This window comes from Chrysemys picta, chromosome 16 (assembly GCF_011386835.1).
Source record: "Chrysemys picta bellii isolate R12L10 chromosome 16, ASM1138683v2, whole genome shotgun sequence".
Lineage (NCBI taxonomy): Eukaryota > Metazoa > Chordata > Testudines > Emydidae > Chrysemys > Chrysemys picta.
Window position 1 is genome coordinate 3,416,468 of NC_088806.1, and position 26,894 is coordinate 3,443,361.

At 51.2% G+C, this 26,894-nt stretch overlaps 1 protein-coding gene across 1 annotated transcript; it reads right to left on the reverse strand.

Annotated features, from left to right (window-relative positions):
• On the reverse strand, positions 1 to 26,894 carry LOC101948565 (hydroperoxide isomerase ALOXE3-like). Its single transcript, XM_065569300.1, is given in 15 exon segments — positions 1 to 226; positions 875 to 1,045; positions 3,229 to 3,329; positions 3,898 to 4,019; positions 6,014 to 6,183; positions 7,726 to 7,812; positions 8,159 to 8,362; positions 8,847 to 8,951; positions 8,953 to 8,991; positions 9,353 to 9,525; positions 9,902 to 10,005; positions 16,003 to 16,125; positions 17,980 to 18,064; positions 18,819 to 19,023; positions 26,720 to 26,894. Coding segments are annotated over 15 exon segments (2,016 nt in total). The 5' UTR covers positions 26,867 to 26,894; the 3' UTR covers positions 1 to 46.

The window sequence follows — 26,894 nt, forward strand, 5'->3', positions numbered from 1 at the left end:
TGCCAGCAGCCGCAGGGGGCCCGTCCCTGGGGCTCGCCGGTCGGGCTCAGATGGACGTGCTGTTCTCGATTTGGTGGGGATCCAGGTAGCGGTAGGAGATGGGCAGGGATTTGTTCCTCTCTTGGATCTCCTGGGAGATCTGGGTGAGGCGCCCCTGGAAGGCTGCAATCTGCCGCTTGGGCTCCTCCTCCGTGAAGTGCTCATCGGGGTATGTGCCCAGGGATCTCTGCAAGGGAATGGTAGAGCGGTGAGGTACAGCCCGGAAGGGCTCCCTCACCTTGCGCTGAGATGCAGCCACCTCTGGGGCGGGGCAGCCGGTTACACAAGGATCCCTCATGTGCCCTAGAGCACAGGGCAGGTGTTTAACAGAACTGTAGGAAAACTGGGAAGAGTTCAGGCCAGGGAGGGAAGGAGAATCCTGCAGCCGGTTGAAACAACAGGGCATCCCCCAAAGTGCAACTGGCCCAGGACACCCCGGTTCATCCCCTGGCTCATGTGAAATGTCAGTGGGTCCTTTATTGCCACCACAAAGGAGGGGATGGAGAAATCAGCAGAACGGCTCATTGAAAAGACACGCGCAGCCCATTGCCCCCTAGCGCCGCCCTGGGGCCACCCCTGCCTGCCAGGGGAGAGCACCTCCTGCTGAACCCCCTGCCCCACTCCCTGCCCCACAGTGCCCCCTAGTGTCGCCCTGGGGCGAACCCTGCCTGCCAGGTTAGAGCGCCCCCTGCTGAGCTCCCTTCCTCGCTCCCTGCCCCACAGTGCCCCCTAGTGCCACCCTGGGGCCAGCCCTGCCTGCCAGGGGAGAGTGGCCCCTGCTGAGCCCGAGCCCTGCTCCCTGCCCCACAGTGACCCCTAGTGCCCATGTTCTCACCGAGTCTCCCGGCTCGCAGCAGAGGACCCAAAGGGTGTGGACAATGTGGCTGGTGCTGTTGACCTCCGGGATGGTGTCCAGGTAGCTCTCCAGGGAGGTGGTGCCCTTGGCCTGGGGTGGGGGGTTCCTCATGGAGGACGGGAAGTTGGGCATCCAGGCACCAAGGTCATACTGCGGCCCAGAGAGACCCCCCACAGTCAGAGCAGCCAGGGACCCCCTACCAGCTCAGCTAAGGACCCCACCCCCCAGCCCAGCCCAGGGGACACCAGCACAGGGAAGGTCTGGCTCAGCCAAGGGATCTGGGCGTCCAGGGCTTGGTCACAGTCTCACCCATGGGCAATGGTTAGGAAAGTCAAAGTGGGGGTTGGGGGTGCTGGGACAGGATCCAGAAGTGTCCAGGGTCTCACTGGGGTTGGGTGCTGGGTGGGGGATTGGCTGCTACAGCAGGGTTGTCATAACTATAAAGGGAATGGTAACAGCCCTCCTGTGTACAATACTATAAAATCCCTCCTGGCCAGAGACTCCAAAATCCTTTTCCCTGTAAAGGGTTAAGAAGCTCAGGTAACCTGGCTGACACCTGACCCAAAGGACCAATAAGGGGACAAGAAACTTTCAAATCTTGGTGGGGGGAAGGCTTTTGTTTGTGCTCTTTGTTTTGGGGGTGGTTTGCTCTTGGGACTGAGAGGGACCAGACATCAATCCAGGTTCTCCAAATCTTTCTGAACAAGTCTCTCATATTTTCAACTTGTAAGTAAACAGCCAGGCAAGGCGTGTTAGTTTTTATCTTTGTTTTCTCAACTTGTAAATGTACCTTTTTGCTAGAGTGTTTATCTCTGTTTGCTGTAACTTTGAACCTAAGGCTAGAGGGGAGTCCTCTGGACTCTTTAACTTTGATTACCCTGTAAAGTTATTTTCCATCCTGATTTTACAGAGATGATTTTTACCTTTTTCTTTAATTAAAAGCTTTCTTTTTAAGAACCTGATTGATTTTTCCTTGTTTTTAGATCCAAGGGGGTTGGATCTTGATCCACCAGGAGTTGGTGGGAGAAAGGAGGGGGGATTGTTAATTTCTCCTTGCTTTAAGATCCAAGGGGTTTGGATCTGTATTCACCAGGGAATTCATAGAATCATAGAATCAGAGAATATCAGAGTTGGAAGGGACCTCAAGAGGTCATCTAGTCCAACCCCCTGCTCAAAGCAGGACCAATTCCCAGCTAAATCATCCCAGCCAGGGCTTTGTCAAGCCGGGCCTTAAAAACCTCTAAGGAAGGAGACTCCACCACCTCCCTAGGTAACGTATTCCAGTGTTTCACCACCCTCCTAGTGAAATAGTTTTTCCTGATATCCAACCTGGACCTCCCCCACTGCAACTTGAGACCATTGCTCCTTGTTCTGTCGTCTGCCACCACTGAGAACAGCCGAGCTCCATCCTCTTTGGAACCCCCCTTCAGGTAGTTGAAGGCTGCTATCAAATCCCCCCTCATTCTTCTCTTCTGGAGACTAAACAATCCCAGTTCCCTCAGCCTCTCCTCATAAGTCATGTGCTCCAGACCCCTAATCATTTTTGTTGCCCTCCGCTGGACTCTTTCCAATTTTTCCACATCCTTCTTGTAGTGTGGGGCCCAAAACTGGACACAGTATTCCAGATGAGGCCTCACCAATGTTGAATAAAGGGGAATGATCACGTCCCTCGATCTGCTGGCAATGCCCCTACTTATACAGCCCAAAATGCCGTTAGCCTTCTTGGCAACAAGAGCACACTGTTGACTCATATCCAGCTTCTCGTCCACTGTGACCCCTAGGTCCTTTTCTGCAGAACTGCTACCTAGCCATTCGGTCCCTAGTCTGTAGCAGTGCATGGGATTCTTCCGTCCTAAGTGCAGGACTCTGCACTTGTCCTTGTTGAACCTCATCAGGTTTTTTTCGGCCCAATCTTCTAATTTGTCTAGGTCCCTCTGTATCCGATCCCTACCCTCTAGTGTATTGGTGAACAGTCTCTCAAGGCTACCCAGGGAAGGGAATTAGCACTTTGGGAGTGGTGGCAGCGGACCAGATCTAAGCTGGTAGTTAAGCTTAGAAGTTTCATGCAGGCCCCCACATTTGTACCCTAAAGTTCAGAGTGGGGAAGCAGCCTTGAGAAGGGTCCTGGGGATTGAGGTGTCAGTGGGGTGGGAGACAGGGTGAGTATGTCAGTGGCTGGACCCCAGGGACCCGTGTTGGGTGCAGGGTGGGGGTGTCAGTGGCTGGACCACAGGGTGCTGTGGGGGGCATGGTGGGGGTGTTGGTGGCTGGACCCCAGGACCCGTGGGGGGCTGGGAATGGGGCCCCGAGCACCCAGGCTGGCCTCTCCCTACCTGCCCGTTGTTGAGGGTGGCGTGCCGGGCCGAGTAGCAGTAGATCCACATGGTCAGGTACTTGATGAGCTCGGGGATGTTCTGCAGGGACGAGGGGAAGCCTGCGGGATGGAGAGTGGGCATCAGTGACCTGGCCCAGCCCTGCACTGCCTCACTCCGCTGCTCCGGGCCTCAGCTTGGCCATGTGCCATCTCCCCCCCTTGCCCATTCCCACAGTGGGGCCATTCCCAGTTACCCCATGGCCCCATCCAACCACCGTGACCCAGGCCACCCTGTTCCAGCAGGGTCGGACACCTTGCTCCCCGTCCGGGGGTTATGACCCCTGCCTGCAGGGCCACTTGATATGAGCTGGGGTCTGGCCCATTGATTCCAATGGAGATATGCCCATTGACACCAGCTGGGATCTGGCCCCATTGACTCCAGTGGAGAGACGCCCATTGACACCAGCTGGGATCTGGCCCCATTGACTCCAATGGCAAGACGCCCATTGACATCAGTCGGAATTTGGCCCCTTGACTCCAATGGGGAGATGCCCATTAACACTAGCCAGGATCTAACTGACAGTCGTTCAGCCTCCTGAATCATGCAGTCCAGAGATGCCCCCCAGTGGCCCCCGTATGGAGCCCGGTGACCAGCGGCTACACAGCTCTGGGTTCACATGGTCCCTACCAGATGCCTCGTTCCCCAGGAAGCCTTCACGAAAGATCTCGTCTGCCCAGGCCTGCAGCTCGCAGTCGGCCAGGACGTGGGCATCGCTGTGGTAATGGTGTCTGACGATGCCGGAGACGAAGCTGGAAAGAGCAGAGATGTGTCAGCCTGGATGGGTCGATGCAGGCCTCATCGCTTCCTAGTGCACCAGCGTCACTCAGCCAGTGACTGCCAACAGCCCAATGCTACCATGCACCCTTGCCGGTACCTAGTGTCCCCTCCACTTCGCCCTTTCTTAGCTGTGGGAGCATGGCCTGGTGGCTAAGCCGCTGGCCTGAACTCCAGGTGATCCTGGATCTCGTTTACGGCAGAGTTGAACTTTTCATTTCAAATTGGACTTGCTCTTGTGGAAGTTAATATGTTAAACAAGAGTCGCCACTGGCACAAAACGTCTTGGCTTGACTGAAACCAAGTGTTTCCATTCACCCCCAATGTGATCTTTCCCCAGAAATTGGGTTGGGACAAAATTGCTAAAAATTTGACATTTCCTCTCAATTTTTGTGTATTTACAAATTTTCATTCATTTTTCCAATGCCAACCAATCTACCACACAAAGTAAGTAACGGGGGTTAGGATAAAGGCAGGGGAGGGGATGTGACATATCTATCTTCAGGGTCTACATTGATCATAGACCTCTAATAAATCAGCCCAAATTGCTTTGAATTTTTCGGGCATTCCCTTTCTCTGGAATGCCAGCCATTCGTTAGCTGTGTGATCAGCCAGATCGCCAAGCCAGGCATCAATGTTTGATGGTGGTTGACTTTTCCATTGTGGTAGGATTAATTTTTTAGTGCCCAAAGCTGCCTGTTGGGATCACGCTGCCTTGTTACCAGGGAACCTCCAGGTATTAAGAATAGAATCTGTGACACACTGTACCTCAAAATAGCTCCCTGTAAAACCTATATGCATCATTCATATATAGTTGTCATATTTCATACAAAGCATGCCATGTACAATATCATATGAAAGGTCATGATTTGCTGAAACCCCTTGTTCTTTCCAAATATGTATATCGTTAGTGTGTATGAAGTTATGATATTTTGCTGTGTGGTTGTTATTGAAATATGCTGTAAATTTGCTAGTGACATACAAAGAACTTCTCCGCACCCCACCCAGGAGGGTGTTCAATGATCATTAATAAACAGGGGAATTGTTATTAAGGAATTTACACTTCAATGAGGGCTGCCCAAGCATCGCACAATGGGAACTGCTCCACTCTCTGACTCAGTTGCACAAGACCACCAGGGGGATTGCTCAACCCAGTGACTCAGCAAAGCCCAACGGGGCATGTCCAGGCCAGTGTCTTCTAGGCACATGGACTGAGGGTATAAAATAAGGGACATTGGCATCATTCCTTGGCCTTTCTCATCCCTCACCTACGCTGGAAGCAACAAGAATGCTGGGAAGACGAAAACTTTAACTGAGGAGACTGGTCCCAGGCTTCAGGGAGAGGCCTGTGTATTAAGAACTGTAACATCCAGTGGGATGAGAAAATTGTTTGATCTAAATGCTGCCTAGGTAATAAGGTTTAAGATTCAGACAGTGCGCTTACCTTTTATTTTCTTTGGTAACTATCTCTAACCTCTTATGCCTACCACGTATAATCACTAAAAAAAGCTATCTTTCTGTAGTTAATAAACCTGTTTTATATTTTACCTAAAACAATTTGGTTTGGTTGAAGGGCTCAGGAAATCTCAGCTCAGGTACAAAGACTGGTGCATGTCCTCTCCGCATTGAGGGAGGGAGGGACTGGGTAATAAACTGAAACTGACCAGGCTTCTGACCAGGGCAAGATGGTATCATTCTTGTGTGCAAGGCTGGAGAGAATTGGCTGCTGCCCTTCTCTGTGTGATTCATGAGTGGCTCAAGGATCATTCATGCAATCTAGCTGGGTATGTGTGTGTGGGGGGGGGGCGGTGTCTTTGGAAAAAGTGCCTTTTGGGGAATCCCAGTTTTTTTTAACTCAGAATTCTTTATGTGGCAGGAAAGCAGTGTTCTAAGCAACTCTGAGCTGGTGGGAATTTTCCACATGCCATCTGCTTCATCGCCACCCTCTGCCCCGGCTCCTGCTCCTTACCTCTCAATGGCCGACCAGATCTTCAGCCCATCATCCCTGTAGTAGTAATTGGGGATGCTGTCAACCCCGCGCTCTTGGATGTCATCAGGGAAGCAGAGGGAGGTGTAGGTCAGGCAGGACATGCCCTTGGCCATCAGCACCTTGGTCCCCTCGAGCCCCGAGCCCATGGCCTGGGAAGGGACCAGAGACAGAGCCTTCAACCTCTGAGCCACTGGACCAGGAGGTGGGTTAGAATGAAATACCGCCACGATCTATTTCAGCACAACACAACGATGGACAATACACCCCATAACAAATGTGCCTCTCCGATGTTTCACTTTGCATTGTACCTCAAAATGACCGATCACTCATAACACCCGTGTTTTCACAGAAACGTAGAATCGTGGGGCTGGAAGGGACTTTGAGAGGTCACTGAGTCCAGCCCCACCGCACCAAGGTAGGACCAAGTCAACCTAGACCACGCCTGAATGGTGTTTGTCCAATCAGTTCTTAGAAACCTTCAAGGACAGAGATATTACACCCTCCCTTGCATGCCTGCCCTTTAGAGAGAGAAAGGATGGAGATTCCACCACTACCCTAGGGAACCCATTCCAGTGCTTCACCACCCTCCTAGTGAAATAGTGTTTCCTAATATCTACCCTACACCTCCCCCACTGCAACTTGAGACCATTACTCCTTGTTCTGTCCTCTGCCACCACTGAGAACAGTCTAGATCCATCCTCTTTGGAACCCCCCTTCAGGTAGTTGAAGGCAGCTATCAAATCCCCCCTCACTCTTCTCTTTTGCAGACTAAATAACCCCATTACTTCTTGTCCTGCCTTTAGCAAGACCAGAGAACAATTGATCACCATCCTCAACAGTCCTCAACATATTTGAAGACTATCAGGTCCCCTCTCTCGGTCTTCTCTCAGGACTAAATGTGCCCAGTGTTTTTTTAACCTGGCCTCATGGGTCAGGGTCCTGAAAACTTTTATCATGTTTGTTCCTCTTTCCCAGACTCTCTCCAATTTGGCCACATCTTTCCTAAAGTGTGACCCCAGCCCCCTCAGTTCTCCAGCTGAGGTCTCACCAGGGCCAGACAATGACCTCCCAGGTTTTACACACGACAATCCTGTTAATTCTGCCTAGAATTATATTAGTCTTTTTCCCAACTGCATCGTATTGTTCTCTTATATTCCATTTGGGACCCCAATATAACTCCCAGATCCTTTTGAGCAGTACGACCCCCCTCCCCCACCCCTGGCAGCCAGTTATGTCCCATTGTGCAGATGGGCATTGACATTTTCCTTCCATAGTGATGCACGTTGCACTTCTCTTCATTGAATTGCAGCTTGTCGATTTCAGCCCAATTTTCTGAGCTGTCACAGTTGCTTTGATTTCTAATTCTGCCCTTTCCAGAGGAGGCCGGTACCTCGGGTGATAGGCCAAGTACGTGGCTCTGGGAGGGGAGTGGGGGCTAGTGGTTAGAGAAGAAGGAGCTGGGAGCCAGGACTCCTGGGTTCTCTCCCTGGCTCTGGGAGGGGAGTGGGGGCTGGTGGGTTACAGCAGGGGGGCTGGGAGCCAGGAATCCTGGGTTCCCTCCCCAGCTCTGGGAGGGGAGTGGGGGCTGGTGGGTTAGAGCAGGGGGGGCTGGGAGCCAGGACTCCTGGGTTCTCTCCCCAGCTCTGGGAGGGGAGCGGGGTCCAATGCCCCTGACTATGGCATCCTCTCACCCTTTCAATGATCCCTCCGCGTCTGAGTAGCAGGGTCCTGGCCATGACATCGATGTGCAGCGTGCAGCGGGTGTGGGGCAGCAGCAGCTGGGGGGGAAGAGACACAGGAGTGGGTGAGGATAAGCAGGGAGCCACCCCCCACCCCCACTCCTGCACGTATCCGGGGAGGGGCAAGGACCCGGCCCCGGCCCCTCCAAGAACCCTTCTCCCCGTCATCCAGGAGGTGGGGGATGTGCTGGACCGCGATGGGTAGAATGCAGCCGGCGGGGGCAAGCCCAGCCTGGTATGCCGGGCACACACAGCCCACCGGGCACATGCAGGTGCAGCTGGACACAGCTGGATGCTGGCAGTGGGGCCCCTCTGGCACACTTCCCCTGCTGGGCTCTTCTCTCCCACACATCTGGGCACAGCTGGCCCCCGGCCCCTCTCTCACCTTGAAGAGCGGGTGGCACATGGGCAGCTGGTGCAGGGTGGCCAGGGCGAAGGCCTCGTCGATCAGGTGGGTGAGCAGCAGGTGGCTGACGGCCTCGTGCACCAGGAACTCGGCGTAGCGCACCCAGGTCTTGGCCAGGATCCAGTCCCACTCGGAATCGCTGGGCAGGAAGATGGGGCTGTCGGGGCTTGGGCATTGGCTGAGCTGTGCGGGGGTGGGAGAGAGACACAGGAGGATTGGGGGGCCGGGTTGGTGCATGCCGGGGGTGTGAATCCTGCTGCTTCCCCAGGGGAGCCCAGGGGCTGGGACCTGGCTGCCAGGATGAGGGCACATGACGGTACAGCAAATCCAGTGTTAGGAAGAGGAGACACACAGCTGGGGTGTGTGCACACACACGCAGGCACACACAGAAGGGTGTGGGGGGATTAGGGAGCCAGGACTCTTGGGTTCTCTCCCCAGCTCTGGGAGGGCAGTGTAGTCTAGTGGTTATAGCAGGGCAGGGCTGGGAGCCAGAACTCCTCGGTTCTCTCCCTGGATCTGGAAGGGGAGTGGGGGATAGTGAGTTAGAGCAGGGGGGCTGGGAGCCACGACTCCTGGGTTCTCTCCTGGGCTGGTCCCTTAGACGGCAATGCCCAGCCCTGGGACTGTGTAGGGGTCAAGGCTGTGTGGGGGCGCCAGGGGCTGTTACCTGGATGGCCACGGGGATGAGCTCCCCGGAGGGCTGCAGGTGCAGCAGGCAGAGGGGCGCGGCGATGTACTGCTGGTAGCCGTTGATCGTGTTGGCTGGGAGGCACCTCCAGGATTTTATAGTCAGTGAGGAAGATGTTCCCCTTCTGCAAGGCACAGGGAGAGGAGAGCAGAGTGCGTATCCGGGGGTGCAGAGCGGGGACCCCGGGGCATAGGGGAAAGCTGGGATGCTAGTGCTGTGAGCTTCCACACAGCAGTGCCCTCTCCCAGCGTTGTGAGCTTCCACGCAGCAGTGCCTCTCCCAGCACTGTGAGCCTCCCACAGAAGTGTCCTGGGACTAGCCCCTGGAGCCGAGTGGCCAGTGTGAATGCAGCCACTGGCTCTGGAGTAGGGCCAGCTGGACACCTCTGACCTGTGGCTGCTCATGCCCAGAGTGACGCTGGGGAGGGAGCCAAGAGCTCAGACGTGGCGGAGTCCCCCCAGGGGTGTCCCTGGCACCCCACTTACCTCCAGCTCGTCCTGCAGGCTGGTGCTCTCCCCCAGGGAGGAGGCCACCATGGCCGGTGTGACAGGGAAGTTGCAGGGGAGCTCTGTGCAGTGCCGGATCACCATCGGGTGGACCCCGTTCAGGAACTGGTACCCGAAGAACGTGTCCTCTCGCCAGTGCGCCAGCACGTACTCTGGGGGGACATGGGCAGGGCACCCACATGGTTAATGTGCTCTGTCGGGGCTCAGGGGTGCCGGGTTTGAGTCCTACCCTAGGTGCCTGGGGCAGCTTTCAGCGTCTCTCGGGGCCACGGCCTCCCCCCGCTGGAGAACGGAGCTAACGGTCCAGCATGAGGGGGGTCCAATCTCAGTGGGGGTCTGGGCAGCCCCCAGCACAAGGGGGTCCCTGAGTACGGTCAGGCGGGGGGTGTCTGGGCAGTACCCAGCACAAGCAGCACTGGAGTCTCTAGCTGCTTGTGTCACACCCGTCCCAATCACCCTGCTCTCTGCAGGGGGGCTCCCGTGGGCCCAGGTGAGTGCGATTTGGGGGTGGGTCGGGGGGTCACCCACCTGTGATCGGGGTCTTGTTGAAGCAGAAAACCTTGTTGATGTCGTCCAGCTTTGCCCAGGAGTTGGTGCAGCTCAGGAAACCCTTCAGCCGCAGCTCCGCCTGCCTGGGGGGGGGGGCAGAGCAAATGTGTGGGAACAGGCCGGGGGTTCGGGCCTGTCCCCGGGAATGGGGCGGAGATGGATGGGGCGCAGGGCAGGGTTAGTGTACAGGGTTGTTGTCATAACTATAAAGGGAAGGGTAACAGCTGTCCTGTGTACAGTACTATAAAATCCCTCCTGGCCAGAGACTCCAAAATCCTTTTCCCTGTAAAGGGTTAAGAAGCTCAGGTAACCTGGCTGGCATCTGACCTAAAGGACCAATAAGGGGACAAGATACTTTCAAATCTTGGGGGCGGGGGAAGGCTTTTGTTTGTGTTCTTTGTTTGGGAGTGTGTTCGTTCTCGGGACTGAGAGGGACCAGACATCCATCCAGGTTCTCCACATCTTTCTAAACAAGTCTCTCCTATTTCAAACTTGCAAGTAAATAACCAGGCAAGGCGTGTTAGTTTTCCTTTGTTTTTCTCAACTTGTAAATGTACCTTTTACTAAAGTGTTTATCTTTGTTTGCTGTACTTTGAACCTGAGACTAGAGGGGAGTCCTCTGAGCTCTTTAAGTTTGATTACCCTGTAAGGTTAATTTCCATACTGATTTTACAGAGATGATTTTTACCTTTTTTTTTTCTTTAATTAAAAGCTTTCTTTTTAGAACCTGATTGATTTTTCCTTGTTTTAAGATCCAAGGGGTTTGGATCTTGATTCACCAGGAGTTGGTGGGAGGAAGGAGGGGGGATGTTTAATTTCTCCCTGTTGTAGATCCCAGGGGGGTTGGAACTGTATTCACCAGGAGTTGGTGGGAGGAAGGAGGGGGAATGGTTAATTTCTCCTTGTTTTAAAATCCAAGGGGTTTGGATCTGTATTCACCAGGGAATTGGTGAAGGTTTTTCAAGGCTTCCCAGGGAGGGAAAATTGATGGTGGCAGCGGAACCAAAGCTAAGCTGGTAGTTAAGCTTAGAAGTTTTCATGCAGGCCCCTACATTTGTACCCTAAAGTTCAAAGTGGGGATCCAGCCTTGACATGGTGACAGAGCGGTGGGATCATTTTAAACCCAAAAGCCAGTGAGATTTATTTTTTCCTTCCAGCTGCTTGGAAAGCCGAGCTGGAGGTAGATAGATGCATATCTTATCTCTCCTTGCCAGAAGGCAGAGGTGTTAAGTTTTTTTAACAGGTCCTTTGTCAAGAGAAGGGTTCAATGGGCAAACAAAGGTAAAGGGAATTTACAAGCTGAATTGTGTTTTTTTTCTTTTACATCCTCGGGAGTAGCTAGTTAGAAAGTCTCTGTTAACTCAGCAGCAGCCAGAGCTGACAGCTTCCCAGTTTCAGTCAACTGCAGAGGGGGTGACCCAGCACAAGAAAACAGGAAAATGACTACAAAAGAAGAAAAAGCCAAAGAGGGGGCCCACAAGAGAGAGATGGAGCTAAAAGAAAGAAAAGAAAAAGCCAAAGAGGAGGCCCACAAGAGAGAGATGGAGCTGAAAGAAAAAGAGATGGAGGAGAGAGAAAAAGAAAGGAAACATGAATTGGAACTAGCAAAGGCTAAGCAAGCTTTCACCTCCATCCCTGTTCCTGAGCCGTCCACCAGGGCCCCGTCTGTGTTCCCAGAGACCCAGCCAAAGCCAGTCCCAGAACCGGAACTGGCAACGCAACCAGCACCAGGACCATTGCCAGCACTGAGTCCAGCGCTTGCAAACCCGTCTACAACTCCAATGCCAGAGGGCACCAGCGAGCCTGACCTGGCGGAAGCAGCAGATAACCCTACCCAAGAGGCTCAGCCAGAGCCTGAGATACCACATAGTGCACCAGCGGACAGTGGATCACAGTCAATGGAAACAGCCCCAGCACCTGCATCGCTTCCAGAGGGACCAAGCCCCAGTCCACAGTCCAAAGAGGAACTGATGTCTCCAGCATCAAGGGAACAGTTCCAGGCCGAGCAGGAAGCAGAATACAGCCTTCAGAAAGCTTGGGCAGCGGCGCGGAGCACCCCACCGCCTCTCAGCTCTTCTAACCGATCCCGGTTTGTTGTAGAACAAGGACTTTTATACAAGGAGACTCTTTCTGGTGGGCACCAGGAAGACTGGCATCCTCAAAGACAGTTGGTAGTTCCCACTAAGTATCGGGTAAAGCTCTTGAGCTTAGCTCATGATCATCCCAGTGGCCATTCTGGGGTGAACAGGACCAAAGACCGGTTGGGGAAGTCCTTCCACTGGGAGGGAATGGGCAAGGACGTTGCTAAATATGTCCGGTCTTGTGAGGTGTGCCAACGAGTGGGAAAGCCCCAAGACCAGGTTAAAGTCCCTCTCCAGCCACTACCCATAATTGAGGTCCCATTTCAGCGCGTAGCTGTGGATATTCTGGGTCCTTTCCCAAAGAAGACACCCAGAGGAAAGCAGTACGTACTGACTTTCATGGATTTTGCTACCCGATGGCCGGAAGCAGTACCCTTAAGCAACACCAGGGCTAAAAGTGTGTGCCAGGCATTAACAGACATTTTTGCCAGGGTAGGTTGGCCCTCTGACATCCTTACAGATTCAGGAACTAATTTCCTGGCAGGGACCATGGAAAACCTGTGGGAAGCTCATGGGGTGAATCACTTGGTTGCCACCCCTTACCACCATGAAACCAATGGCCTGGTGGAGAGGTTTAATGGAACTTTGGGGGCCATGATACGTAAATTTGTAAATGAACACTCCAATGATTGGGACCTAGTGTTGCAGCAGTTGCTTTTTGCCTACAGGGCTGTACCACATCCCAGTTTAGGGTTTTCACCATTTGAACTTGTGTATGGCCGCGAGGTTAAGGGGCCATTACAGTTGGTGAAGCAGCAATGGGAGGGCTTTACGCCTTCTCCAGGAACTAACATTCTAGACTTTGTAAGCAACCTACAAAGCACCCTCCGACACTCTTTAGCCCTTGCTAAAGAAAACCTAAAGAATGCTCAGGAAGAGCAAAAGGCCTGGTATGATAAACATTCCAGAGAACGGTCCTTCAAAGTAGGAGACCAAGTCATGGTCTTAAAGGCGCTCCAGGCCCATAAAATGGAAGCGTCGTGGGAAGGACCATTCACGGTCCAGGAGCGCCTAGGAGCTGTTAACTATCTCATAGCCTCCCCCACCTCCAACATAAAGCCTAAGGTATACCATGTTAATTCTCTTAAGCCCTTTTATTCCAGAGAATTAAACGTTTGCCAGTTTACAGCCCAGGAAACAGATGACGCGGAGTGGCCTGAAGGTGTCTACTACGAAGGAAAAAAGGATGGTGGCGTGGAAGAGGTGAACCTCTCCACGACCCTTGGACGTCTGCAGCGACAGCAGATCAAGGAGCTGTGCACAAGCTTTGCACCAATTTTCTCAGCCACTCCAGGATGGACCGAACGGGCATACCACTCCATTGACACAGGTAATGCTCACCCTATTAGAACCCCACCCTACCGGGAGTCACCTCATGCCAAAACTGCTATACAAAGGGAGATCCAGGACATGCTACAGATGGGTATAATCCGCCCCTCTAATAGTGCATGGACATCTCCAGTGGTTCTAGTTCCCAAACCAGATGGGGAAATACGCTTTTGCATGAACAACAAGGAGTCTGGTGGCACCTTAAAGACTAACAGATTTATTTGGGCATAAGCTTTCGTGAGTTAAAACCTCACTTCTTCGGATGCATGACTACGCTTTTGCGTGGACTACTGTAAGCTAAATGCTGTAACTCGTCCTGACAACTATCCAATGCCACGCACAGATGAGCTATTGGAGAAATTGGGACATGCCCAATTCATCTCTACTTTAGACTTAACCAAGGGGTACTGGCAAGTACCACTAGATGAACCCGCTAAGGAAAGGTCAGCCTTCGTCACCCAGGCAGGGGTGTATGAATTCAATGTACTCCCTTTCGGGTTGCGAAATGCACCCGCCACCTTCCAAAGACTTGTAGATGGTTTCCTAGCGGGATTGGGAGAATCTGCAGTTGCCTACCTCGATGATGTGGCCATTTTTTCTGATTCATGGGCAGAGCACCTGGAGCACCTGGAAAAAGTTTTCGAGCGCATCCAGCAGGCAGGACTAACTGTTAAGGCTAAAAAGTGTCAAATAGGCCAAAACAGAGTGACTTACCTGGGGCACCAGGTGGGTCAAGGAACTATAAATCCCCTACAGGCCAAAGTGGATGCTATCCAAAAGTGGCCGGTTCCAAAGTCTAAGAAACAGGTCCAATCCTTCTTAGGCTTGGCTGGATATTATAGGCGATTTGTACCCCACTACAGCCAAATCGCCGCCCCGCTGACAGACCTAACCAGAAAGAAACAGCCAAATGCAGTTCAGTGGACTGATGAGTGTCAAAAGGCCTTTAACCAGCTTAAGGCAACACTCATGTCTGACCCTGTGCTAAGGGCCCCAGACTTTGACAAACCGTTCCTAGTAACCACAGATGCGTCCGAGCGAGGCGTGGGAGCAGTTTTAATGCAGGAAGGACCGGATCAAGAATTCCATCCTGTCGTGTTTCTCAGTAAGGAACTGTCTGAGAGGGAAAGCCATTGGTCAATCAGCGAAAAGGAATGCTATGCCATTGTGTACGCGCTGGAAAAGCTACGCCCATATGTTTGGGGACGGCGTTTCCAACTACAAACAGACCATGCTGCGCTACAGTGGCTTCATACCGCCAAGGGAAATAACAAAAAACTTCTTCGGTGGAGTTTAGCTCTCCAAGATTTTGATTTTGAAATACAACACATTTCGGGAGCTTCTAACAAAGTGGCTGATGCACTCTCCCGGGAAAGTTTCCCAGAGTTAACTGGTTAACAATTGTTCTTGGAATGAAACATATTGTTAGTTTTTATATAATCAGTAGTATGTCTAAAGGTACATGTGTCTTATTAACTCTGTTTTCTCCTAGAACTCCAGGAAGAAATCACAGCCAGTGTGGATCTGAACGTCCAACACTATCTGTGATTTGGGGGGCGTGTCATAACTATAAAGGGAAGGGTAACAGCTGTCCTGTGTACAGTACTATAAAATCCCTCCTGGCCAGAGACTCCAAAATCCTTTTCCCTGTAAAGGGTTAAGAAGCTCAGGTAACCTGGCTGGCATCTGACCTAAAGGACCAATAAGGGGACAAGATACTTTCAAATCTTGGGGGCGGGGGAAGGCTTTTGTTTGTGTTCTTTGTTTGGGAGTGTGTTCGTTCTCGGGACTGAGAGGGACCAGACATCAATCCAGGTTCTCCACATCTTTCTAAACAAGTCTCTCCTATTTCAAACTTGTAAGTAAATAGCCAGGCAAGGCGTGTTAGTTTTCCTTTGTTTTTCTCAACTTGTAAATGTACCTTTTACTAAAGTGTTTATCTTTGTTTGCTGTACTTTGAACCTGAGACTAGAGGGGAGTCCTCTGAGCTCTTTAAGTTTGATTACCCTGTAAGGTTAATTTCCATACTGATTTTACAGAGATGATTTTTACCTTTTTTTTCTTTAATTAAAAGCTTTCTTTTTAGAACCTGATTGATTTTTCCTTGTTTTAAGATCCAAGGGGTTTGGATCTTGATTCACCAGGAGTTGGTGGGAGGAAGGAGGGGGGATGGTTAATTTCTCCCTGTTGTAGATCCCAGGGGGGTTGGAACTGTATTCACCAGGAGTTGGTGGGAGGAAGGAGGGGGAATGGTTAATTTCTCCTTGTTTTAAAATCCAAGGGGTTTGGATCTGTATTCACCAGGGAATTGGTGAAGGTTTTTCAAGGCTTCCCAGGGAGGGAAAATTGATGGTGGCAGCGGAACCAAAGCTAAGCTGGTAGTTAAGCTTAGAAGTTTTCATGCAAGCCCCTACATTTGTACCCTAAAGTTCAAAGTGGGGATCCAGCCTTGACAGTTGTGTAGAGCGTTAGGGTTGTGTACAAGGTTATGGTTACTGTACATGGTTGTGTACAGGGTTACGGTTACTGTAGAGGGTTGGGGTTAGTTTCTAAGGGCAGGCCTGGGGCAGGTGCTGGGAACAGGTCTGGCCATGGGGAAGCAGCACCTACGCATTCCCTCCACGCAGCAGGAAGTTGGTGCTCTTGGTGAAGGAGTACATGGTGTTACAGTCCAGCTCAATGACGTTCTCCACCGCCAGGCACCGGGGCAGTCCGGCAGCGTACTCCTTCCACCTGGGCAGGGAGAGACCGGGAGGGATGTTAGCCCTGGCCTGCCACTGCCCTGCCAATCCCCCAGCCATAGTCCCAGGCTGACCTGTCCTGCAGTTCCTATCACCCGCTCCATCCCCGGGACCCCTGTGACATTATGAGTGTAATATAATATCTCATTGAAAGATGACAGGGCCAGAAAGAGTTAATTAACTCACAAACTGACCTGACCTATGGCCAAACTTTAGAGACTGGTTAGGAAGATCTGTAAATGAACAGAGCTTTGAAATGCAGCCGGCATTGTTAGAGCTAGAAGGGGAGGTGTTTGCTCAGGTCTTGTGATGTCAGCAACCACGTCTTGTCTATTCCTCTGGCTTTGATTCAAAGATCAAAAAAGGAATATTAACATTTAGGAAGACACTTGAATGAAATCCTATTATTGTCTCTTTGAAAGTGGTGGTTGTGGAAGAAACGAACTCCACTCTCAGGTTGGAAGCAACAAAATCAGAGACAGTTTTATTCAGGACATGCAATTGCAAGGGAAGAATACAGCTGACAGAGAGCATCTCTGCCTCAGTTTCTCCAAAGTACAAGCAAAATCACACAAGCATTTATACCTGTTTGTGACGTGCATGAATTAAAAACATCTGCATTTTATTTAGGCTATTTGCTATCTAGTCCAGTATTTTCTCACTTTCTCTTCTCAAACATCATTATCTCAAGGTTGGGTCACACTGACTATTCTGCTGTTTCCCACTCGCTTCTGACATGAGCCCGGCTTCTACAGGTCTCGCGATATTAGGCTAAGACTTGACAGAACAATTGCTCTGTCTCTTATATGGCTACACTTAAACCCTCTCTTTCTTTCCCTGCTTCCACATGGTACCCTGTATCTGAACTGTTTAATGGATAGATTACCCTGTGCTAATTGCCATGATGTTTGGGAGAAGGGAAGTTAAGCCTATTGTTTTCTCAGGCCAAAAGGCTGCTGGAAATGTATAAAAACCCTGGGACATGATCCTGCTTCATCTCAGATCTGCTTTGGGGTTCAAGAGGGGGAAACCTTAAGCCATAAGGATTGAGATCCCCAGTCACTGACTGAAGTCACCCTGAATATGGACATTGGACTATAAACTATGGGGGGAGGGATAGCTCAGTGGTTTGAGCATTGGCCTGCTAAATCCAGGGTTATGAGTTCAATCCTTGAGGGGACCATTTAGGGCAAAAATCTGTTTGAGGATTGGTCCTGCTCTGAGCAGCAGGTTGTACTAGCTACCTCCTGAGGTCCCTTCTAACCCTTATCTTCTATTCCTATTTCTAAAAGGACTCTTGACAACTACAAACTCATCTCTGCTATGTACCTGAACTTCAAGAATTGAATTCAAGTCTGTATGTATGTTGATCTTTTAACCAATACTCTCTCACTTTTCTTTTTAAATAAATGTTAGTTTAGTTAACAAGAATTGACTATAGCGTGTATTTTGGGTAAGATCTAAGTTATAATTGGACCTGGGTGTGTGGCTGATCCTTTGGGATTGAAAGAACCTTTTCTTTATATGATGAAATAAGATTTTCAGTAATCATCACCATATCTGACATGTGTGTCTGGATGGAGGCCTGAGGCTGGGTACTTTAAGGGAACTGCATTGTTTGGACTTCTGAGTAACCAGTGAGGTAATACAGAGGCTGTTTTGGGCTGGCTTGGTAAACCTAAGTATTGGAATATCCACCAACTTTTGGAGTTTGTCTGCCCTGTTCTATTTGCAGTTCACCCTAATTGAGTGACCTCAGCCGGCTCCCAGGGGCAGCATCGTCAGAACCCCACAGAGGCCTGAGCCCCGGGGAGCTTCCCCCAACCCCCTCCGGCATCTCACTCACCCATAGCACTCGCGTCGGTGCTTCAGCTCAGCCTGCCGCTGCTCCAGCAGCAACGGGGAATCGGCATCATCACAAACCGTCTGGCCTGGGGGAGAGAGAGAACATGAGAGAGAGAGAGAGAGGGGTGTATATGGGGATAGATAGATAGATAGATAGATGGGTATGGGGATGGATAGACAGAGGGGTGTGGATGGGGATAGATAGATGGGGATGGGGATGGAATGATAGAGGGGTGTGGATGGGGATAGATAGACATTGGGGTGTGGACGGGGATGGATAGATAGATGGGTATGGGGATGGATAGACAGAGGGGTGCATGGGGATGGAATGATAAAGGGGTGTGTATGGGTATGGATAGAAAGAGGGGTGGATGGGGATGGATAGACAGAGGGGTGTGGATGGGGATAGATAGATGGGGATGGGGATGGAATGATAGAGGGCTGTGGATGGGGATAGATAGACATTGGGGTGTGGACGGGGATGGATAGATAGATGGGTATGGGGATGGATAGACAGAGGGGTGCATGGGGATGGAATGATAGAGGGGTGTGTATGGGTATGGATAGAAAGAGGGGTGGATGGGGATGGATAGACAGAGGGGTGTGGATGGGGATAGATAGATGGGGATGGGGATGGAATGATAGAGGGGTGTGGATGGGGATAGATAGACATTGGGGTGTGGATGGGGATAGATAGATAGATAGATGGATGGGAATGGATAGACAGAAGGGTGCATGGGGATGGACAGATAGAGGGGTGTGTACGGGGATAGCTATCTATGACCCCAAGTGACACCAGGTCATCCCCCATGTGCCTTCCCCCAGCCCGCAGGCCCCTACCTTTGCCCTCCCGCAGCTCCAGGGTGCGGTAGCCCTCAATCCACTGGTAGCAGGGGAAGCGGTAGCACTGGCCGTGTGGGGAGACGACCTCCACGAAGCTGCAGTACCAGTTGTCGGTGGGGTAGAAGGAGTAGGGCTCCTTGTGGAGCCGCACTAGGACGATGTCCCCCAGCCAGCGCCGGCTGCACAGCTTGAACTCCTCCACCTGCAGCGGTGGAGGGGGCAAACCGGAGGATGAGGGTGGGACTCAGGGATTAATCCAGCAACTCAGGGGTTAACCGTCAGCATCTGTTTCCTCCCCCCCTCAAAATAAAACACATGTTGGCCTACTGTGCCCCCATTGTGTGGAAGTCTCCAAGGAAACACAGATCTGTCAGGTCACTGTTGCAACTACTGTTCTACTCAGCACCTGCCTTTCATTAGCCTGGAGGTAGAGGCCAAGGTTTACCGGTTTGGCTACAGCTTGAGGTACCTCAGCATAGCCGAGCAGTGTATAGGAGAAGGGCACAATCCCTTTAAAGCCTTTGTGAGCCCTCTAGCGGTGCCCACCATGTTTTAGAAGCTGACACAAATGGGTCAGAGCAGCCCTGTGCATCTAAGCTTGGCCTCAGTTAAAGTAGAGGCCGATGTCCTGCTGTCAGCTAATTTTTGCAGCCACGTCCCCAGCTGCTGCCGTTTGGCACTGACACCCAGGGGAGGAGATCCTCTGCTGGGGGTAAACAAATCCGGGTTGCTTCATTGTGCTGGCAGATCCACGGACACCAACGGAGATTACGGCCCCCCATTCAATCGGGCGTTGCACAGACGCCGATGGATCTCAGGGTCCTGGCCGGCCCGGGTTAGGGTCAGGATTAGGGTTAGGGACACACAGAGACAGCCCTTGCTCCTGGCCTACTCAGACATAGCTTGGGAGGAGTCCAATGGCCCAGGGAGGAGACCCCTCCTGTTTCTACCCCAAGCGAGCCTTCTCTGTCACAACCCGAACTCAGAAGGGGTCCTGGTCACTGGACTGTGGCCCCGCCCCCTGCTTGACCTCTCCCCCCTGAGGCCCCACCCCCCACTCGCTCCTCTCTGCCCACCACTCTCTCCTCTCCACCCATCCCCCCCACTCTCTCCTCTCCACCCGTCCCCCACCATTTGCTGCCCACACCTCTCTGCCCCCTCCCCACCAATTACTTCTCTCTGCCCCTCCCCCACACCCACTCCTCTCCACCCCTCCCCCACACCTACTCCTTTCTGCACCTCCCCCCCCACTGCTCACTCCTCTTCACCCCTCCACACCTCACTGACTGCTCTCTGCCCCTCCCCCCAGGACTGGGGGGGCAGGGCGGGGGGTGGGGCCTCGGGGAACAATGGGGGCAGGCCCACAGTCTGGGCGCCAGGGCCCCTGAATGGTTAATCCAGCCCTGGGGCAGACGTTGGCGAGATAGACCCGAAGCAGAGCTCTGTGTCAGCTTGAAAGTGCCTCTCTGTCTCCAGCTAAAGTTGGGCCGATAAAAGATACGACCTGCCCTCCTACTGTGGGCCGGACACAGCTACCCCAGCCTGGCAAACCACACAGGCCGGCCTTGTACGTGGGACCGACAAGGTGGATATCCGTGTCTTGAAGGTAAAAAGACAACAGGATCCTCTGGATTGATTTTGCTCGGACTTGTATTCGGTATTCAAATGATTTTCCGGGCTCTCGGACACAACAGGCAACTTCTTGTTAACCTTTGGCCAGGCTGAAGAAGGGGAAACTAGAGGTGTCAACACGCGAGGGTCGAAAGGTTTCAGTCCTCGCGCAGGGGCAGATCGGCGCGGTGTGGAAAGGCGGCAGTTCGAGATCGGCGCGCCGAAGCGGTGCCTCTGTCCTGGATTGGAACGGCTTGGCCTCGTTGTTCCGAATCAGACTGGGGAAGGGTGGGCGTTTCCTCCCAGAGGGGAAGCTGGTGGTTTTAGCGCTGGAGGTCCTGGGTTCGAGACCAGCCGGTGTTGTTGTGAGATTCGCCCGTCACTTTGGGGTATGCTCATTGATTAGGGTTACTCTTCTGTGTGTGGGGTGTGTGTGTGTGTGTGTGTGTGTCTCTGTAATTCTATCAGTGTACTGCTTGTGTCACTTGTGTTTTCATAAGGAGCTCTACTTCTCCCTTCTGCAAGTCCCCTCCCAATGGAGCTATCCTGCAGGACCTAGGTTCCCTAGGGCCGGGTTTCTCCAGCCCTAGAACCGGATGAACACACACACACACACACACAGCAAGTCTGAGCGGATTGGGTCAATCAGCACTGTCAAGCTGACCCCTTATATGTCTCTGGACTCACTGGGCTGGATGAAGCAGCACTTCCAAGCTGCCACCCTCGTGTGTCCCAGGTTCAGCACGTCCCTATCCCCACTCTCACATCACAATTGTACTGGTAGTAACCCACCCGATGAGCAAACCCTGGAGTATTTTTGTCACTACAGGGATCTTTAGCTTAAGTAAGAGGAGCGTCAATGGGGGAAGCCAAAACCACAAAAGAGTAAAGTTCAGAGAGAGAGGGAGGGAAGCAGCCAGCTTAACCATAAAAGTTATTTATTGAATAATAGTGATAACCACCCAAGGAGAGCCTAAACCAACGTAACAGTTACATTATTAAAGGTTGCAAAAGTAAAATTATACCTGATCAAACAAGTCAGGGTTAGAAAGTTATACCTGAGGTAGAAAAGAAAACAGAGAGAGAGAGAGAGAGAGTTGGGATCTCACCGCTCCATGAAGCTTGGACTGGTCGAGGTTCCAGGTGATGGTGGTAGCTCAGGGTCCTGAGGGCAGGAGACAGGCAGAGTCCCCAGCCTGAACAGTCAGGAGAAGATGAAATCCCGGTGAAACTGATGCAGAGTTTGGATCCAGGCATCAGAACACTTACTGGAGTGTGGGTTTTTTTTGTAGGGAAACAACAATGGTTCAAGGGAGAACACTAGATTTGTTTATGGGTAAACTGATGACTCAAGGGTTTTCTTTAGGCTAGACAATAGGAGCTGATCACTCTTGGCTATGGGTGGTGTTCCTTCCAGGGAGCTCACAATGCAATTAGGCAGCTTCAGTATTTTGGATACCAATCAAGGATTCATTACTAGAATTGGTCTGATAACTGCTGAGCTGGGTGTGGGCAGTCGTAGTTTCATTAACATCTGGAGCAGACATCCCCCAGACATCCTGACACGGTTCCCCCGGGGAGAGGCAGGAAGCCGAACCTGTTCTTCAGTCAGCGCAGCCTCCATGCCCCAGCCGGTGTCAATGGGCGTTTCTCCATTGGAGTCAATGGGGCCAGATCCTCAGCTGGTGTAAATCAGCATAGCTCAGTTGACTCCCATGCCCATTTTTAAACAGGCTGCTTTTCCAATGGTCCCCACTAGGGGGAGCCCGTTCCCACTGTGGGGGAATTAATGATCTCTGGGACAGTACTAGGGTTTACCATGCAGGAACCTGCCCCCCCTCCATGTGGGTGGATCATCCCATCCAGGCCCACTATAGTGCTGAGCTGCCCATTCCAGCCTCCAGCCGTGGAGGGAATCTCCCCCCGGGAGCAATCGCGGAACATGATCGATGCATGAGACACCTGTGTGGGAAATCGGCAACTTTGGGTCTGTCTTCAAGAGAACAAGTCTGAGCTGAGGGAAACTACAAGTGGCTGGGAACCAGGACTCCTGGGTTCTATCCCCAGCTCTGGGAGGGGAATGGAGCCCAAAGGGACCAAGAGAGGGAGCTGGAGCCAGACTCCTGGATTCTGTCCAAGAAACTCACTGTGTTACAATAGGCATATTTCCTGCCTCTTAGAGTGACTGAGGTTCCCTGTCTTCGAAACAGGTTCTGTAATTTGTACCTGCGCCAGGCCAGGCATGTGACCTGTAATTAATATTCCATTTTTTTCCTCACCTTATTTTTCTTGTTTATTTGCTTTGTGGGTTTGTCAGTTCAGGGAGTGACTCACACTCTGTGTTGGTGCGGGGGGTGGGGGTGGGGGTCTGGGCAGCGCCTGGTAAAACAGGGCCCTGATCTTGGTCAGGGGGGTCTGGGCAGCGCTTGGCACACTGTGGTCCTGTTGTAATAAATATAAAGACCAGGTGGCCTGTCTCTCTTATCCTGCTGGAGATGGGTTGGTTTTTAGAAGTCAGCCTATGAATCCGCAAAGAAATATTGGAACTGCTTCAGTGGATCAGACCTATGGGCCCATCTACCCTGGCCTCCTGCCTCCTCCTTGAACTCCCGGATCATACCATGTGTCCATCTACCTTGGCATCCTGCCTGCTCCTTGCTTCCCGGATGAGACCATGGGCCCATCTATCCTGGCATCCTGCCTGCCCCTTACTGCCCTCGATCAGCCCCACGGGCCTATCTAACCCAGTGTCCGGTCTCCCACAATGTCCAGTCCCAGCTGCTTGAAAGCAAGAAACCCCATCAAGGACCAAGTTGCAATAACCTGCCCGTAAATGCTGTTTGTCCCTCATCCCCGGGAGCTTAGGGAGTGGAGGGAGAGCAGGGATCTGAGGGCGAACAACCCCGGCCCATGTTTATTGCAGCAGGTGGAAAGCCTGATGCTGTTACGGTTGTTCATAGAAGTATTTAATCCTCTTGCAAAGCCACCTCCTGGATCCTGGACGGGGGTGGGGGAACGTAAAGTCCTTTCATCCGATCAAGTTTTGCCCCTTTTGCTGACTGTCCTGTTTTCTTTTTGGCCATTATTATGGTTGTTACATTGGGGCAGTAGCAGTTCCGGTTATGGACCGGCAGCCCGTTACGCTAGGGGCTGTACCTCTTGAGAGAACAGCGCTGAATTAATGCCCGGTCGAGGGCAGTGGGGGATTCTCTGTCACTGGTAAATTTGCAATCACCTGGTTCGCTGTAAGTTCCACTAGTTAATTACACTCCCTGTTAACAAAAACTGTGTCTTATTTGCCCAGTTTCAGCGTCCCGATACTGGCTTTCTTAGACCTGTCTCTGATAGAGGAAAGGACCCTTTGTGGTCACATTTCTGCTACTTACGGTGTGGGACCAAGTCACCCCTCGTCCTTCTCTTTGTGAAGCTACACAGGTCGAGTTCTTGGCTTCTGTCCCTCTAAGGCAGGTTTTCCAGGCCCTTGATCATTCTTGTAGCTCTTCTCTGACTTCTCTCCAATTTATCCACATCCCTCTTGAACTGGGGGGAGACCCCAGAACTGGACTCAGGACCCCAGCAGCGGCCTCCCCAGGGCCAAATCCCCCCCCAAAGCTGAGATTCTCACATGACTCCAGGCGCTTTATATTTTCCGTGTGTTGTTGTTTTTTTCTTTTTGAGTCATCTATAATATTTCTCTGAACCCATCACCACTCATAGACTCATAGACTCATAGACTTTAAGGTCAGAAGGGACCATTATGATCATCTGGTCTGACCCCCTGCATGCTGCAGGCCACAAAACCGTCCCTACCCTTTCCTTGACTCTGCTGATGAAGTCCCCAAATCCTGTGTCTTAGTGACTTCAATTGGCAGAGAACCCTCCTGCTAGAGATCCCTGCCCCATGCTGCGGAGGAAGGCAAAAAACCTCCAGGGCCTCAGCCAATCTACCCTGGAGGAAAATTCCTTCCCGACCCCAAATCTGGCGATCAGTAAGACCCCGAGCATGTAGGCAAGAGTCTCCAGCCTGACCCTTGTAAGCCATTCTACTGTTTACCTACCATTGCTTGGTATTCCTCAGCTAATATGTTTTACCATTAAACCATTCCCTCCATAAACTTGTCTAACTTAATCTTAAAACCAGACAGGTCCCTCGCCCCCACTGTTTCCCTCGGAAGGCCGTTCCAATATTTCACCCCTCTGACGGTCAGAAACCTTCGTCTAATTTCAAGCCTAAACTTCCCCACGGCCAGTTTATATCCATTCGTTCTCGTGTCCACATTAGTACTAAGCTGGAATAATTCCTCTCCCTCCCTTGTATTTATCCCTCTGATATATTTAAAGAGAGCAATCATATCCCCCCTCAACCTTCGTTTTGTCAGACTAAACAACCCAAGCTCCTCCAGTCTCCTTTCATACGACAGGTTTTCCATTCCTCTGATCATCCTAGTGGCCCTTCTCTGCACCCGTTCCAATTTAAGTTCATCTTTTTTAAACATGGAAGACCAGAACTGCACACAGTACTCCAAATGAGGTCTCACCAGTGCCTTATACAACGGAAGCAGCACCTCCTTATCCCTACTAGATATACCTCGCCTAATGCATCCCAAGACCGCATTGGCTTTTTTCACCGCCACGTCGCATTGTCGACTCATAGTCATCCTGCGGTCTACAAGAACCCCTAGGTCCTTCTCCTCTTCCGTTACTTCTAACCAATGCGTCCCCATCTTGTAACTAAAATTGTTGTTTGTCATCCCTAAATGCATCACCTTACACTCTTCACTATTAAATTTCATCCTATTTCTGATACTCCAATTCACAAGCTCATTCAAGTCTCCCTGCAGAATATCCCTATCCTCCTCCGAATTGGCAACGCCTCCCACCTTCGTATCATCCGTGAACTTTATCAGTCCACTCCTGCAATTGGTTCCGAGGTCAGTTATAAATAGATTAAATAAAATGGGTCCCAAAACCGAACCCTGAGGAACTCCACTGGTAACCTCCCTCCAACTTGACAGTTCCCCCTTCAATACCACCCGCTGCATTCTCCCCAATAACAAATTCCTTATCCACCTCTGAATTTTAATATGGATCCCCATATTTTCCAGTTTAACCACCTCACACTCTGTAATTTATTTAGCCTAACCACACCTTCTAAGGCAGGGCTATGCTATTATCTCCATTGTACCGATGGGGAAACTGAGGCAGAGACGGTCTAAGTAACTTGTTCAGGGTCACGCAGGAAGGCTGTGGCAGGACAGGGCACTGAACCCTCATCAACCACAATCCAGCTGATTGCTATAACCGCTGGACCAGGAGTAGTCAATAAGCCAATCACAGGCCAAATCTGGACCGCCGGATGCTTTTGAACAGACCTCAAAATCTTTTTATTTTCTCCTTATCATTATTGGGGTTTTTATTATTAATTTCTCTGGAGGCTGGACCTTAACTAGACCTTGGCCAAGAAATTTGGACCTTGACAAAAAATTGACTACCTCTCGCCTGGACCATTCTGCCTAGTACAACTGTGTAAATACAGGATTTCTCCCTTTGGGGAATTCTGACGAACAAAAATAAAACAATGCCATTTTTGAGTGAAAGCAAAAAATGAAATCTTCAGGGAATCAAACAGGCAGGGGAAAAATAATGGCGGGACGAAGGGCCTGAAGCGAAAAGTGTTGTTTCGATTTGGGGCATTTGAAAGAAGTTTTTTTTTTCAACTTTCTTAAAAATAAAATTCAAGGAAAAATCATTTTGAACTAAAAACAAAAGAAAAGACCTGAGGGGGAGGATGTTTTTTAGGGTTCCCCTCCTAACCAAAACAATTTGGTAAAATGGACACAAATTTGCAAAAAAAAAAAAAAGGTTTCAGGGACATGGAATCTTCATTTTTCATTAAAAAAAAAACAACAAAAAAAGTTTCCATCAAAAAATGTCATGTACCAAAAGCAGTTTGGAAGCTTTTCTCCACACTACTGAGGGCTAAAAGTTTATATTGTAAAACTAAAGCTGTGATTCTTCCTAGCATGATCCTTCGAATCTAGGAGCTGGAGCTTTAAGAAAAACATAAAGTATCTCCAGACACTTTCACCTGCTCCACGTTCATGGGTTTAGGCTTTTCTATGCACCCATGAGGGCTAGAGACTGAATGTTTTTTTTTAAACAAAAAAGGGAGTGTCTTCCATCATGATCCCATGACTCCAGAAGCTAGGGATTGATGATCAAACACCCTGCCATATCGACGGGGTGGATCTGTCCACAGAGCATGGCCCCGTTCTACTAGTACTCACCGTCCCGGGGTTGAAGTCCTTCCCGCAGTTGTCGAGTGGCTTCTTGTCGCTCTCCTCATGGGTCCCCACCAGAGTGATGGAGATGGAGCTGAATGTCCCAGCTAGCAGGAAGTTCCCAGTGGCAACGCGGACTTTATAGATGCCCATCTTAGTTGGGGAGGCACAGAGGAGCGTA